Raw genomic sequence first — 18,309 nt, 5'->3', positions numbered from 1 at the left:
AACGAATACATGACTTCCAATAATAATTGGCACATTTTCAAATTATAAGTTTGTACAACCTTAAATGTGATATAACCCTAAACAATATCGACTTAAAAGTCATTGGATGTATATTTGACGTACGATAGGGAGAAATGATATTGAGGAGAGCTATCTGAGCTAGGAGAGTTTTGAATCCGCGAATCATTTTGTTACGAGCTAGAATATGTATCAGCAGAGCTTTTGAGAGTTCATGAATACTTCGGAGTATAACAATCTTGAATGTTATACAATCAATAAAATCCAAAAGAAGTTAGTAAAAACTGCTAACATTCAAAGAATTGTCTAAAACTAAAGTGATGTTTTGTTCGCGCTGAGTCATAATGCATAATGCTACGTTAAATCATGTCCCAAAAAGACCTTAAGCGAGGAACCATTTTCTTTTTTTTAATTCTTTGTACCTTTTTATGCAGTGAGTGAACTAGGGGTATACTCACCAAAGGAGAAAACAAGCCAGACGAAATTGTTGCCTTCATTCCTCTGTTGTAGCTAATTGTCAAGTATCGAACTTGTCCTAGACATTCTTGCAATGGATCAACTTACATTTGATCCTAATTATTTATTATAGTTTTGAGGTATCTTGTCCACAAATTTAGTCTCGACTTCTGGACGTTGGAAGATGAAATGATCCATCCAATCTGTATGTAATGAAAATATCAGAAACCTAGCTTTTTCATTTGCCAGAGTTATTGCCTTTTCCAGCATATCAGGGAACACAGCGTATGATACAATTTTGTAACTTCAGATAGTCTTGCCTTATCAATGAGTTTCTTCAACACTTTACAAAAGGTATGGATAGCATCTGATGGAATCAAAAGGTATATAAGCCAACCACAGTGCAGTTACTATTTAGTGCTTATATTAGTTAAATCTGTAAGTAACTACGTGTAAAGTATTGGATTGATAAATTATTATAAACAAATTTCAATCACGTGGTCACAATGCAAGATAGGGTGTATTATACGTGCATGAGTATATATTTTACTATTCCTTTATTCGTGTTATTATATAATTACTTTATCGTTTTTGCGAATGCTGTAATCTTGACATACTGATGGCATATGCAGGCTTTATGTATAGCGACTCATGTACTGTTCAGGGCATGATATATAATTTGAACCTTGCAAACTGATTCACCTATGTCTTATCGTGTGCACACCAACAGCAGAAATGTCTTATCCATAGATCATATATAAAGGTAGAATAGTTAAACATAACCAAAACATGTATGATCGAATATACAGCTTTACATTAAACTATAGTTATTATTATTATTATTAGTATTATTATTATTATTATTATTATTATTATTATTATTATTATTATTACTACTACTCTTACTTTTGTATAGTGCAATAAGCTTGAGGCAATGCTCGGCCAAGAAGAGAAATCGCTATTACAAGACTTGGAGGAGTATTTAAAAAGGGCAGATACGCAAAGAAAACACTTTGACTGGGCCAACTGTGCTCCAGATATGAGTAAACTACGAGAAATTGGACCTTCGCTAATCAAAGCACGGATTCAAGATGCTATTTTAGAGTGGGCTACGGCAGACACTGGCCCATTAAAACAGGCATCAGTCAGACTTACAGATAATTGCAAGAAACTGCAATTTAAAATTGACTCGAGGATCGGTAAATTAAATAATCTTGATCTCGGTTTCAGCTTCTTAAAACGTTCAGGCCAAAGTGGCAGCCTTAGTTCAGACGAAAATGGCATCATATCTAGCATGGGCATTACGATTGCTCTTGCCTCATCTCCCATTTGGATGACAGTTGTGCTTGTTGTTCGTGTGGTTGGTCTAATCCCAGGACTTAACCGGGCTATTGATCGAATTGCCCACGGCAAGAAAAAATCCACACAAAAGCTGACTAAAGCGACTGTAAAAGCCATAGATAAACTTGTATCTGAAAATCGTCTGCAAAACTTCATAACTGATTCCTTTTCAAGTCATTATAGCAAATGGATTGTTGAATTGAATCAGGACGCTGTGCATATAATATCATCAACTCGCGCATGCATGATGCGCATTGAGAAAGATTTATATGCGAACATTAACACACTACAGATGTTCAAAACATTGCAAGCAAAGTTAAATGAATGTTCAAACCGTTTACTTGAATTGGAAAAGGACATTTAAAAGCCATACATATATTATTGCCATTGCATGGCATTATTCTAAAGGTCAAAATAACAAACGCTAAACTATAATAAAAGACATTTGCTTATACCATTTGTCGAAGTCGTGGCAATGTTGTACCTTTACATAGTAATGTCCACACATAATCAACATGTGATTATCTAATTTATTTTCGTTACAAAATAGTAAAATAAATGTGTTTACAAAACAAGCAAAACAATCACTGTCACATGTAACCACTCTCCACCGATTACGTTACGAATCTGCATTTAGTTAACGTTCTCTGTAGTAATGAACCTCGATGGGTATAATCACCTTTAATAACATAATTAGGGCACGAGGACTTACATTTATCGATCAAACAATTGCATGTAGTTATTTTATGACAATGTTAATACTTTTTTCTTTATTTCTTAACTAATTTGCACTGACACCCTAATGCCATTGTGTTTTTAGGTATAAAATCTTATATATGTAATCTCCGTATATAATACTATGCACCAACGGTCAAACATAGGTCACAATAACCTATTATTCTTATTTTAATAGTTTTTCAATCTTATGGATAGACCATGTTTGAGCGTTATATACCTTGCAGTTCACGAAATTGTTATGAGATTAATATTTCTTTTTGGTAGTAAGTGTCCAACAATCAAAGCTAAAGATGTTATATGTCTATTTTAAAATCAAGTAACTCCGTCACTCGATATCATACACCATTATATTTCTTAAAAATTATCTGGCATTGTTGAACTGATCTGTGAATATCTCGGTGAAGGCTCTGCTTGATGTTTTTATGTACGGTTTAGTTTTAAAACTTGGAAAAAATTTAGTCATATATATATATATATATATATATATATATATATATATATATATATATATATATATATATATATATATATATATATATATAAGAGAAAAATGCATGCACACATTATACAATTTGTATTAGCTTATATTATAGCTGCATCTCTAAATGGTAATTATATAACCACGATGTAATCTAGGTCACCTTGGTCACCTTGGTCAAATGCAGGATAATTTTTTATTTTTAAAATGACTTGTCTTATTCTTATTATTATTATTATTATCATTATTATTATTATTATTAGTAGTAGTAGTAGTAGTAGTAGTAGTAGTAACCGTAGTAGTATTGGATTGGCATTTTACCACATTTTTGAAACATATCAATTCAAAATTGTTATATAGGATAATATCCTTTAGCTCATAAAAGTTTGGTTCCTAGCAGTATACATTCAGATCAGCGAAGATTTTATATGTTTGAGCGAAGATTTTAGATATTTGACAAGCAGAGGTTGTCTTAACACTAACTGGTGGATTTTCGAACTGATTGTAATCAAAGTATAATACCAATATTACCAAAACACAAAACTACCACGTTTAACCTAAACATGAATGTGAATATTCATAAGGCAATATGGCGTGAGATTGGCTGAATTTGATACATCAAAGAGTATGTACTTCTCAAGAAATTTGTATTACTCTTGGTCTACTATCGATGCCACTACAAGTAAAGATGCGTTAAACAAGTTATTTGTACATATATTAATCAGGTAACACAGTGTTCTATATACGAGCCTTTGATTGGTACGTAAACTATTAAAAAATAAAACTAATCATGTTACAAAGTAAATGTATGGTTAACAAACCATACATTCAGAAAACATAGTAAGTAAATGCCGAATACAATTTTTTTTTTATAAAGTTAAACGAACGTGACTCAAGGGATACGTTGACCTTTTCCGTTTTATGGTATCTTCAATTTGTCCTGGTACAATAAAATGGAGAGTTGAAAGTATTCCGAAAACTTATTCTGAATTCTAGTGACCAGTATAAAGGTTGTTGCAAAGGCAACAAAATAATTAAGACATCCCATACGATTTGTTTGGGTTTTAACCTTAACCATTGTACAACACAAAATGTGCAATTACATTTACTTTTACGTCTATTAAGGAACTAGTATACGTTATTTTACGTAGTAGACATATTGATGACCTAACAATAGAGCTTGTAGATATTGGTGCATACAGTTATTGTTACATCTTGAAATGGGGTATTATACATTATTTTACTTTGTAGAGAGCATTATGACGAAAATGACAAAAATAGTTTTGAATCATACCTATACACAATTGATATGATGCGTTTAGTTATGTAACTATTTGGCATAGAGTACAAAAACATTTTCTCTTTTCGGTTGTCTCTGACTCGCAAACTTCACGTTGAATAAATGTATGTTTGCTTAAGCGATTTAGTTGTGTCTGGTCCCAAGATTGTGTGTACTTCCGTCGTGTATATGATTTCTTTTTCATCCTAAATGTATCTTCTCTCTCTCTCTCTCTCTCTCTCTCCTCTCTCTCTCTCTCTCTCTCTCTCTCTCTCTCTCTCTCTCTCTCTCTCTCTCTCTCTCTCTCTCTCTCTCTCTCTCTCTCTCTCTCTCTCTCTCTCTCTATATATATATATATATATATATATATATGACATATATTTGTTGTGCTTCAGGCAAACCAAAGAGTAAACATAGAAGAAGAAACTCCAATGGTATTTGACCCATCTGGAATTTCTGAAGTTGCCCTGAGAATAAACAGATATCAAGAACCATCTGAAGAAATACTGTTGTATTTTGAACATAATCATGTTGCAAGAGCATAACATCGATTAGTATCATATAAGGGACGCATACAAAACATCGATATCGCGATTTTACAACACTATCCGATTTATTACTTCTCGCTGAAACATCATGATTTATTCAGGCAATCTGTCGTATAGCTCGAGTACTAGCAGGATCATCTGGTCCACCGGTACTTTTTCCTGGTGATAGACCAATTGCGATCATACTTAGTGACAAAGCAATGTTAATTGAGGATGTTGGTGGTCGAATGAAAGTCGTTGATGCACCAGTAGAAAACATGTAATGTTTTCCAAATATGTAAAGATTTAAAACCCTATTATCATAAAATGTCATCATATCATCATGTTAGTGTCGGTCTGACTCCTGGTCAGATTAAGAAACTTCAAACTGCATCAGTAAAAAAACAGGAAGCACAATAACGCTAAAACACAGTCAGATTACAGGTGTTCAAAATAAACTATCGTTGACAGAACGCGAACTTAAACATCGTAATAAAGCCAAACAATCCAAAACTGGAATACGAATTGAACTTTCCGCTGGTGCCATCAAAGATACTGCTAAGACAGGCGGTATATTTCCACTTCTCGCGGCAATAACCTCCCTGATAGCCGCAGCAGCTCCATCATGTGCAAACGCGGCCGCGTTATGTGCTGTTGGAACAGCTGTTGGAATGGCATTAAACAAAGCAACGAGAAAGGGTTTAAGACTTCCGGGAACTCATAGATGAAACGGTCTGAGACTTTCAGGACCACCTCGTTGATTTCACCAATGTCAAATTTTGATTTACTTGATGCTGCTAGCAACTAAAAATAAAAGTAAAAACTTTAGAGGTTTCTTTGTGCCCAATCGATTACCACAACGGCCAAACAACACTGAAACAGGAATATTCAACCTCGATAACAGAATTGGACCTTGAACACACTGGGTAGAATACGCAATTGATACCCGTGGAATTGTTTATTTTGATTCGTATGGGTTAGCTCCACCGCAGGAATTTATGCACTATGTCTCTGCGCACAAAGTCCCTCACAAAGTCAGAGTTTAGTACTCAATGCTAGCAACACAAACGTTAACCGATCCACCAATATGCGGTCGTGAAGCAATTGCGGTATTTGACCCTATATCAAAGACGCCATCGTTACCACCTCACAAAGTCGTATCTAATTATACAAGTTAACAGTTTGAGAAAGCATTGATTTAGATCACTATTTGGAAAATGGACAAAGAATTTTTTCTATTGCGAGAGGGACAGGGACGAATCCCCTCACTTCACTTTCTTTTACTGTAGCCAACGATTGAAACATATAATTTTGAATTCGTTTTAAGAACCTGTATTCCGATGGTAGTGTGCATCTACCTTCATATTTACATTTTCGTAATGTTACAAAATCAGACATAATTTTTTCATGATTTAGTTCATCAGTTATTTTTATGTTGTCTTTTTCCAATTTTTCTATTGCAGAAATATTATCATTGATATTTTCATAGTTCATTATACGGTATATAATATATATTTAAATTATATTTCTCAACCATCTGATATAATACAATTGTGTAAAAGACAATCTCTAGATTATTGAAAGACATATTTAACTTACCTCCGTAAACTTCAGTCCAGACTGACTAGAAAGTCGCTGATTCTCCATTTTTATAGTCATACATACAATAGTTCCAGTGAGTTATTTTGGAAACTCCGTCTATATTTATACACATAATGTTTGCAGTGAGTTTTGGGAACTTACACAATGATTCACTGGAAAATCCAGACTGACAAGGAAGTCGAAATACTCCGTCTATAGTTATAATATTTTAAGTGAGTTATCTTGGGAACTTACACAATGATTCACTGGAAATAGTGTATGTATATCTATAAAGATGGAGAATCAGCGACTTTCTAGTCATTTTGGACTGAAGTTTACGGTGGTAAATGAAATATTTTCTTTAATTTCTTATGTCAATTATCACGCAGACATTTAAATTGTATGATCGCCCCGGTTACAATGACAAAAGATATTTATTTACAAGTATTCTGAAGTCTATCCACCTTGGCAGATCAAGGGACAACTCTAACTCTATCAACAGCGTTACATATCCGCGGCAGAGTCATCGCTGTTGATTTTATCAAACACTATGGAATATAACAATATGAAATCCATTTTTCATACTTTCGTGAAAATGCTGATTTTTGTATTTTATCTGCAACACGTTGTACCCCTTGCGAGTGAATACCAAAATACTTGCCAGCCGCGATCAATGACTGAAATATTTTTTCTTCACCCGTCTCAATATTTAGGGATTTAACTGCCTTCCTTGCAGAAGTTTTACATCTACCAGAATTACCACCTGCAGAGGTATCTCTCACTCTCTCTCTCTCTCTCTCTCTCTCTCTCTCTCTCTCTCTCTCTTTAATAGCTTGAACTGTTGTGTTAAGAGTTTTTGAGCTTATGTCCGTCAATATGATCGATCACAAGACCGTCTTTGATCACCCCAAAGAAACATTCGAATATACATTTATAAGGGAGATATCTCTTCCCCTCGGCCGTCAATCTAAGATAATCAACAACACCGACTGACTTTTCCGCTGACAGTGTCTGATTACACAATCACGAGATGTTTCATAATTTATGATGATAGGATGTCTGAGAAATTATTTTTGCTCCATTTTATGTGTAATATTATTTGTCTTAATTATAATTTGTCTTTACAAATTTAACTATATAATCTTCAGGGCTTCTTATAACTTCATCAAGAGCAGCGTCTTCGACGTTGTTATTTTTTTAATCATAATACCGCTCTAGTTCTCTATATATTTTTCCATCACATTATACACAGAACTTCGCTTTCCGTCTAACTCCAACGACACACCGTAAGTACGGTATTGGACCAAGACTCCCTCCGCATAATTATACAAAATTATACGCAACACCAAAGGTGTCGACGAAGTAATTGATGCTACAATGAACGATGAGCGGGCGAAAAAGATTGCAGATTATCCCAACGATCAAAGATATTTTTTTTCAGAGTGAAGCTTTTTGTGCTAGCAGAAACAGATTCCGTTCAGTGGATTATCCGTGACAAACGTGATCATGCTTTTCATAATCGAAAAATCGCTTTGCTATTAAAATTTCCAAGCCAGGAATGTTTACTGGTATTGACAGACCATATTACAAACGAGCGTATCCTTTGACCGCGGTTATTTATGGAATTTATCAGCTAAATGATAACCCCAACATTAATGATCCTGCGCCAATCAGATTTTCAAACCTGAATTGTGTATCCGAACGCGTAACCGAACATTTTACAAACTCGATGCGTGGAAATGGGTTAATGGATCTACGACGTGAAAAAATAAACCAATGGGCTGAATTAGTTACGGATACGGGAGCTACAATAAATGATGTCGCCGGGTTAGTAAAATTAAAATTTCCAATAATTGTTAAAAAGATAACAGGAGAGATTTTATATGACTGTGTGTGATTTAGATTTTTACCGTAGCTTTAACAATTTTTCAGACATATCGCTACGAATTCTGCAGTGTGACAGTTTATGGTGATGTTTTTTTATACGAATCAAAGAATAAATCGAGAGGAGCCCTAATTGAAATTATTCATCATAATGCGCACGCGTTGACTCACGCAGTAACAATATTTCCACGAGATCGAACCGTAATATTTCTCCCCCCCCCCCACACCTCCCCCAGAGAACTCTGGGAGAAACATGCTTTATTTTATTCACGAAATAAGTAAAAACGATCATGCATCAGTATGGCTATTTAAGGGATCCGATGATAACAAATATGATCAATTTGTACATCCTAACGGCGAAATATATCGTAAAGAGTCTCTCCATGTAGAAATGAAACATTTTGCGCAGAAATTTTCAACAGAGAATATTGAGCAATTATTGAATAATTGTTTTACAGTTCCATCTGTTGCAGCTCACTTCGCAAGAGAAAAATTTCGTGGAAGGCAACACGATTTGAATTTCTTGAAGACGTACAACTATGCTGCTGTAAATACGGACACGGTGGATTGTGGAATACCAAGTATGACCACAAGGATGTTATTTCGGTTGATATATGGTAGCGTGTTATCCTGGAAGTTTTATTGGTTACGGAAAGTGTTTTGGGTATATTAAAAGATTTGGACACCCCACACATGAGATGACAAGAGTATCGATAAATGGACCCCTACCCGATTTTACTCTTACCGGATTCGCTCGTATTGTATTATTCGAGTTTGCTAAAGGTCTTCATCCGATCTGTTATGTTTGGCTTCGTAGGCACTTTTCAGCAAAACGTTGGGCACCAATAGTTTTATTACGATATATGCGAAATGCAGCGATGTTGATATCGATGAATTTATGTGAATCAATTATATCATACCGTCCTCTGAAACAAGTTTGATTGGCATAACAGAAACGTTCTGATAAAACTGCAACAGATCTCGGTAGAAGAATAATCGGTAAATTTACTCAAGGCGGGGCATATGATCATAAACGACATTATGCACAATTAATTGTAGATGATGCTGAATATGATTTTATAATCACCGATGCAAGAAAGAGAGATATATTTGTAAGTAGTGATAACGCTTACTTGTGTAACATAACACGATTAGATACAGTTGTTAGTTAGACTGATGGTGAGTCACTTAAGTGTACTCATTTAAGATCCTCAATGCTCGCTTATGTTTCTATAAATGTATTATGGATGATGAATAGATTCCCTACCACTGCAGTCAGAATTGCAACGGATTCATTCTAAATCGAAGAACAATATACATAATTACTGACTCAATTTACTGCTCATGATGCATCGTGGGGTATTTGGAGAGCAAAACATGAAATGATGTATAATTGTTCTGAATCCGCAGATGTTGAAATCTAAGATATTTATTTATAAAAAAAGAAATCAGATATCAGAATTATCATCTGCACTGTCCGTGTATGATCCAGTATCCCGACACAAGACTGTTTATCTAAACAGACTGGGTGGTTCTGGTAAAACATCTCGAGTGATCGAATTATTTCTACAGAATTCAGACGATATGGTTGTTTTAAGCCTACACACAGACTCGCAAGAGAAATGAGAGAAAGAGGAGAGCAATTATGTACTTATCGTAGCTTTTTTCGATGGAAAGGAAACGCATGGACTCCTGATCGAATGGGAGAGAAAGATATTCCAAAAAGTATTATTTGGGATGACATATGTACGGTGTCGCTAGACACATTAAAAATGTTTCTCGATTGGCTGTTATTGAAAAATACAGCTGTGGTCATGTGCGGAGATCATGGCCAACCACCGCCGTTTGTTGGGTCATCTCCGCACGGGTGGCTAAAGAATTTTGTAGATTATTATGAAAAAATAACTGATGATCATCGATCTCTTGATGAATTAAGGGAATTTAAAAACTAAGAAGACTACAACCGAATAAAATTCAATGTGAAATAATGCATATAATAATTTCAGAAACTTCCATGAAAGATTTTCTGCAACTGTGGAGACCAAATGATTTAATAGTGGCAAGTACAAAGATAGTTCGTGATACACTTCAACAGCGATTATTTCAGTTACATAAAGAAAACATTTCAGACCTACATGTACCATTTTGTTATAGACCAGCTGATACACGACGATAGAATATCGACAATGATATACCAGGACAGACTGAGAAACAGAATCTCGTATTAAATGTTGTTTGGGTTGATGTCAGTGTTGTTGAGGATACGCTGAGCGCGGATAAGACTCCAAGGACACTGGGATACGTGATAACAATTCACTCAGCTCATGGATTAACCATCTCTGAGACTCGAATTTGGATTGTCGATGATCGTCTCAAGTGGTCAAACTTAATTTATCTTGCAGTGTCTCGAGTCAGAAGAATATCACAGCTGCGACGAATTGTCATAGACGTTACAGAAACCATTGCTGATGTCCTCATTGATAGTGATATAGTAAGCAAAAAATTAGCTGGTTATAAACAAGTGACAAACAAAAACGAGACTTTGATCTCGATGTTGAATTTATCATAGCGCTAAAACAGCAGTAGAATAATCATTGTGCAAGTTGTAATTGTATAATGTTGTGGCGGTACTCAAACAATGATCCAAGACAATTTACCGTGGATATAAAATATAGTAGTCTTGGTCCTACACGCGAAAATGTGATGCTAACCTGTCTTGAATGTAATCGGCACAGAAGTGCTAGTAAAGTGATCGCTGTGGTAATTGTGTGTCTTCAGGAATTTCTTGTAATTGTTCGCATGTAAATCCACGTTGAGGAGCAGTTGAATCTAGTCTGTAGATTGCAGGTCTACCCGCGGATCTTACCACGCTGGAAATGTTATGTGTCGTAATTCTCGAGATATGATCAGTCACTCATTTTTTACCACCTTCAAGTTCACCTGGTTCATATAAATATCTTACAGTAACATACCTAATAGTGGTTGTTTTGAAAAATCACGTCTTGTACGGGTATATGGTCCTTTGTAATTGCGCTAATTGGTTTCATAGAAGTTGCACGTGTAATTTCATTATTTAATGCAGCTATCACACTTGGTATTCTTGCAACCCATTCGCGAGATCTTTTGTACTGAATTATTTCCATCGCATACTGATATCCAAATAACCGCTCAGCAAGCGTTCGATTAAATCGTTCAACAATTGCCTGATCACGATGAATTTCAGTATGTCCTATTCGAATTTTGACGTTATGTCGCTTCATCAGCGATGATACTGCGCCCTGAAATTCTTTGCCATGATCAACCTGTAGTAGCTGTGGCAATCGTAGACCACCACGTCAATAAATTCGTTCAAACACAGAAGCTACTTCAGTTGCTGTCTCTGTTGATAACGGCTCTGCTTCTTTATATCTACTTGCAACGTCAACGACAGTTAACGCGTATTTTTATGTTAGAAGACGCCTTCCAATTTCGATAATATCGTGTGGTAAAAATAAGATATCAGCCTGATGGTCATTAGGAACGCAAACATCAAAATATGCGCACTGAATTGTTTTAGGCGGTGGTAGGTAAATTTGCCATATTGCCTGTCGTGCTAACCATTTTTCAGCAGTATAACGTTGGACACCTGCTGCTTCGGCGAGTTTACTAATCGCTGCTCTACCATTCCAATATCCCCTTGGACTATAATAAATCGACTCCATTATAATAATAATCAGTTGATTAATTACCAGCACCTAATGCTAGTTTACCTTTCATCGCAGATCTCACCAACCAATTAACTAATGATTCCCTGAAAGATTTATATTTTATGGAATTTAACGCATGAATTAATTGTACATCTGTAATATGCCGCTGCTGAAGAGCTTTACTTGTATAAGCTACATCATGAGCGTGACACGCTTTACCAATAGCGTTTACTGGATACTCACCAGTCCTTGGGTGATCTTGGGTATCAAATCTGATAGCAATTCGGGTACCAGGACCACAATAGTTATATCCTAGAAGGTGTTTTTCTCCTGGGTACTTAGCCCATGGTGTTCCTGGTAACTTTGTTAATTGCGCGCCAATGTCACCTTCCTTTTTCATAATACTGTTTGAATTAGAAATAAACTTAAATTTTTGGTACCACATCGTTCACACTCGCAACTGCTGATCTGTTATTTTTGTTGTAATAGTTGTTAGTCCACTTGTATGAGTACGCGTCCTGCATTTTACACAATATAAATCCATATTATTTATTATATTTCTACAACATGGATGTAATTGATTTCTCAGCGACACGAAAGCAAGAGCCGGTCAAGCACATGCTGCGCTACCAAATTATGTCCGAATGATCATAATATGTCCATCTGGGTCTGGTAAAATGCAACTGCTGCTTAATTTGATTTTGAGATTGCTCAGATGGGACAAGATGTATTTAGTAGCTCTGTCTGTAGATGATCAGCGATGCTACGATGTACTTAAAACTGTAATGGCAACGCAAAGTTGTTGGATGAGAACTGTGATGATGTTATTGAATTTATTACTGATATTAATGAAGCGCCATCTGGAGATGATATTGATAATTCATTCATAATTTAGTTGTATACGACGATGTCATGCTAGATAAGCAATCAAATCCTGCTAGAATATTTCCTAGCGGTAGACACAATACCAAAAATGATCAGAGATAACTTGAATATTTTAGATGTATTTAGCGGAGTTGATACACATACTCTGCTAAATATTCATCAGACGTGGTCCAGTGGAGATATGGACATAATTAAATTTAGAAATTTATTTAGTCAGGCTCAGATATCCCCTCATGGATTTATAACAATAAACGTACATGATCCGCGGTCGAGATACCGAGTCGGTCTTGATAAATATTTTGGATAGTAGAAGCAACGAGGCTGCTGTCTCCGCAACCCAGTCACCACCACGATCTTTTTTTGCGATTTTCAGAAAGGCTTATTTTTGCAATTCGAGAGTTAGTCAGTTAGAGTTTTTGCGATTTTGAGAGGAAGACTTATGCTGAGATTTAACAGATGAATCAATCAGAGTCGGTCCACCCTCTCTGATGCTGTGTGTAACGTCATTATGCTTCAATGTATCATAAATTCGATCAAATAAATCGCTAAATATATGGAGTAAACATATATCACATGCCGTTAAAGATGTCGGCAATGTAACTGGTAAAACAGATACCAGACCGAAGGTACCCTACTTCTCGTCCTGTTCACAAATTATGAAGTAACGATGAACTCACTTAAGTGGTAAAAAATATGACTAGGGAGATAGATAGTGGGGGAAGGGGAAAAAACCCGTATGTGTATCTTTTTTTTTTTAAAGTTCATTGTTAATCTCTAATACCGGTAAAACATTTGATAGCTTGATCTCCTATATAATTCTGGAAGGATGTGCCATTGAAGGAACATAAAATGTTAATATATTTGTAAGCATTATTTTTTGTTTGCGTAATTTATACCATTGTTAATTGCTCGCTTTAGACAAAATTCAAATCGGTATTACGATAGAAAGTATTAAATCTAAATCTAACGTGTCCTTTATTAGAGTGTCTGTTACATGCTTATATGTGATCAAAGAAATTACCTGCATGAATGTTTAATGTAACGGAAATCGCTATTTTGAGGCTGAAACGGAAGAGATACAACATTCACCCGAATTCCTTTGATGAGGATTCAAATCGTTCTCCATGAATATCATTTCGTATCGTTTGTTTATGGTAGCGGCAAAACTAATGCAAAGGAATTACGATAGATTAATTATAAACATTTCTTAGGTTTATTTATATATCACGAGTAAGCAGCAAGCTGAATTTTATGTTCTTTTTACTCCAAATAAGGCATCACATTTTCTGTTAATGTTCTCACAGGACAATATTGTGGATAGATTGCACGTTAGCATATTTGAAACGCGCAACATAGATGACATAAGATCTTTATACACTATTCAGGTTTCACAAGCAAACACCTTACTTGTTGTGGGCGTCCATATCAAATCGGACAATTAAAATACTTCAAATATTCACAATTTCGAGAGAAAAAATAATCATCTAAATCAGAGGTCAGTCACCACTGCAAATAAATTCACTCACAAGATATGGGACGGTGTGATTGTGATGTTGCTGATAAAATATTACATGGAACAAAACGAACACAATAATCTATGGTGTGAATAAAAATAACTTTTGTTTCTTATACTCGTTGGATGAAATTCCTTTGTTTTATACTCGTTGGATGAAATTCCTTTGTTAATACAAAACGTATACCTTAACGTACCTCCTGACCATAATCTTGTAGAGAATTCATACGTAAAACAAGATTTTCAATTATTGATTTACTGAATGTCAGAAGCGGAAAAATCGCTACGGTATGGTCAAGTATTCCAATGTATTTAGCTGTTTTACGAAAACATTATAATTGATTCAGCTAATAGCTCCCGACAATTTTAAAAATGTCACGAAAAGCGAAGAAAAAATAATAATACAGGAACTCCAAAGACAATCACAGATAATGTCACCATGGCCATTTATGTAATGAGTCGCGTAAACAGGGTTTCTTGAGTTAGCAATGTTTTCGTGTGACATGATTCCGCTTCATTTTCTTAAAATAGCATTTCGATCTTTAATGTTGTATTGTCCAAGTTTTCCGACCGAGACCCAACGCGTGCTCTTCCCGCTCATAAAGAGATAAAGAGATAAATGAAGGTGCGTCAACCGGAGATTGCGGTATGCAGGATATACTGACATTGTATGATTTATCCATAGAATATCACCGGGAAGAACCCAAACAATATATAACCCTGCCAGGCGGTACTTGACGAACCGGAACGATTCGATTGTTAACCACCTTTTAAGCGTCACATTTTGGATTTGTTCGAATCATTGTTGCGATCTTGACAATAACTTGCACGTTTTTACATCTAATGCTATAGATTACTCTGCCAACTCTAATCTCATTGATATACTAGCACCAACTAATAACTTTTTCAGCAACAACACTCCTCTGTCAGCCTCGCTGTGGAGATTCGATTACGATATCAGAACTGAATGTAAGCTTGTGTGCTCTTGTATAGTTTTTAAACGTCAGTTCGATAGCCAACAAAATCCTCCGTCGGATGTCAGCATTGGTCGAGTTTATCTCGTTAGCGCCCGCGAATAATCCAACAACGTATTAGGTGCATTCTCTGCGGCTCGCTACTAAAAACACAAGCGAGTTATTCACATCGAAAATTTCAAGAAAAGTCGCAGATGCATTACAACGTATGCAGGAAATATAAGCATACACTTCCAGTAATATACTAAATATTTCTTGTTGGTGTTTCATTGGAAGGAAACTATAGTTTTACGAAAGTTATGATAATATAGAATATGAACTGCAATAGTAATAATGATGTACAAATCATCATAGTCTTCGTGATATTATAAACATACTTATATCCTAGCTTCTCACAAATGGCGTTAAACCCCACCACAACAACACCAAGCACGAGAAAACTGTCGAGCTGCAGTGTGCAGTGAAGCGGTCTACAATATTTATTACAAATATAAAATTCCTGAACCTCTTTAACACACTTGGGTGAGATTTCAAAGTTAAATATGGTGGATCACTCCGGGGACCTAGTGGTTAGAGCGTCCGCCTCGGATGCGGGAGGTCGTGGGTTCAATCCCCAGCCGAGTAATACCAAAGACTTGCACAAATGGTACTAACAGCTACCTTGCTTGGCGCTCAGCATTAAGAGGTTAGTGTTAGAACTGGTCGGCCTGGTGTCAGGATAATGTGACTGGGTGGGACATCATGCTACATGTCTGCGGCATGATGCCCCTGTGCAAGACATCACTATAAACTGTCACGTTGCCGACATCGTAGCAATATGACTCAGCAATTGTTATAGCCACGTAAAAAATCCAAATCACAAACCACACACATAAATACATATGCCCTGTCTGCACAACATGCTAGCTAAGAAATAATACCAGTAATTTCGTTTAGGAAATACGTGTTGAAAGTTTATCTAAGTGTTCATAAAGCCTAATCAGGTCATTTATGTCTGATGAGTGATTTATTTTATCGTAAATTTTGTTAGATGGATCGATATTCAATAAGAACAAAGTCGTTTTTCTGCCGATCGCCTCGCATCCTTGTGAACGTTTCCAATCGACCTCAAAATTTCATCACCTATCTGAAAAGCATATAAGTGATTAAATAAGTGTTACTGTCAAAAGCAGCATTGCAGTTAAACATTAAGTGTCGATAAAGATATATTAAAACCTAAATGACTTAAATGTTTGCTGGGAATTTCAGCTGAACGTTATGAGTATACATACATCGATTTACACGATTTATGTATCGGAAGATGACAGACTGAATTTGTATTAACAGTTAGCATTGGTTGTTTATATACAAGGATGATGTGACGTTGTAAGTACATATAGGACCTCTATACACGTGTTCAAGATGTTTGTATGAATCGGGATATCGATCATATCAATCGTTCAATATATGGAGCATATTACATCCCATGCGGCTAAAGATCATGACAATATAACTGATAAGACAGATGGCGTGTTAACACTATCCAACAAACTTTATTACGATCTGGTTCTCGTTCTGTTCACAAATAATGAAGTAGAAATAAACTGAGTCATAAATGAGATTACTAAAGAGAGGTGGGATGGGATAAAACCCCATACGTATATTTTTTTTTCTTCAAAAAAAGTGTTCATTAGTTAATCTATAATACTAGTAAAATATTTGATAACTCGATCTCCTATATCATTGTATAAATAACTGGAACTGAAGAGATATAAAATGCAAACAAATTTGTGAAGGGATGTCTTTCTATGTGTAATATCTACCGATGTAAATATCTCACTTTGAACAAAATCAAAAAGTATTATTTTAAATCTAACTTGTCTTTTACTTTGCGTAAGATGGTCTATTACAAGCGTATATGGCATCAAGCTCATTACCTGCATACATGTTTACTGTAACATAAATCACTTGTTTGAGGCTGAAACGGACGTGACAACAAAGAGACCTGATTATCTCTTGATGCCGTTTCAAATCGTTATCCGTCACTATCCTGTTGTATCGATTATTAGTGGTGGTTGCAAAAATAGTGGAAGGGAATTATAACATTTTCGTTGTAAATACTCCTTAGGTTCGTTTCTATACTTTCACGAGTAAACAGCACATCGAATTTTGTGTTATTTTTACTTGGAATAATGCATCACAATTTTCTGTTAATGTTCACACAACACTGTCAATTAAACATAAGCGGTATACGTCTGGACAGCTATCCCTAAGTAAGGCTCGAAATATTTCTATTCGGGAATGAATTACCCGGCAAATAAAACAATCATTCCGATGGAAAACGCAACGGTGAATGAGTTGATTCATATGCACATTTACTTCCAGATGCTCTTAGCAAACAATTACAAGGAAAATGAATAAGAAAGTATGATTAAAACATTATTGATGAAAGTGAATAGAAAATATATGGCTGTGACATTCATAATGAAAATTATAAAAATATTATATGTATATGACAATCTTAATGAAAATGAAACAGAAAATATATGGCTCAAACTTGTTCACAACAACGCAAAGAAGAACAAAACAGGAAGAATTCTGTGTACACGCTAGCAAAGAAATAAGGGTTAGGATGAGGTTTCCACATTTCAGCTGTCAACAAAAGAATCACAATAGTTGTCCATCTTTGGTGACGTCATGTTCGGATGATATGGACTAAAAGGTGATTTCCTCTTCCGAAAGTAGTTGTTGCAAACACGTCTGTTCTCCACACTTTACTGGCAATGTTTGCGAAGAGGTAGTCCGTTATTGGTGTCACTACTGAAGTAGAAAGTGACCAAGGAGGTTTAATGTGTATGTTGCTATGAGAAAACTGTTCATCACCCTGACTGAAATTCCCCATGCAGCTGTATGCACTTAGAGGACAGCATCAACCCCAGGACAATAGCCTGTCATTTATTATTTCTTTGA

The 18,309-nt window shown here is 35.6% G+C and overlaps 1 protein-coding gene across 1 annotated transcript in view; it reads left to right on the top strand.

The window, feature by feature from the left end:
• LOC149786739 (uncharacterized) overlaps positions 1-4,449 on the top strand; it is a 28,351-nt gene extending 23,902 nt beyond the window's left edge. The window contains exon 6 of the mRNA XM_089975970.1: positions 1,391-4,449. Coding sequence (XP_089832096.1) covers positions 1,391-2,179 — 789 coding nt within the window. The 3' untranslated portion in view covers positions 2,180-4,449. The remainder of the gene's footprint in view (positions 1-1,390) is intronic.
• The last annotated feature ends 13,860 nt before the right edge of the window (positions 4,450-18,309 follow it).

The sequence above is a fragment of the Sinohyriopsis cumingii genome, chromosome 12 (assembly GCF_028554795.1).
Source record: "Sinohyriopsis cumingii isolate HCF-2022 chromosome 12, ASM2855479v2, whole genome shotgun sequence".
In the NCBI taxonomy this organism is placed as follows: Eukaryota; Metazoa; Mollusca; class Bivalvia; order Unionida; family Unionidae; genus Sinohyriopsis; species Sinohyriopsis cumingii.
Note: the sequence above shows the minus strand (reverse complement) of the source record. Positions and strands in the feature narration are given on the sequence as shown.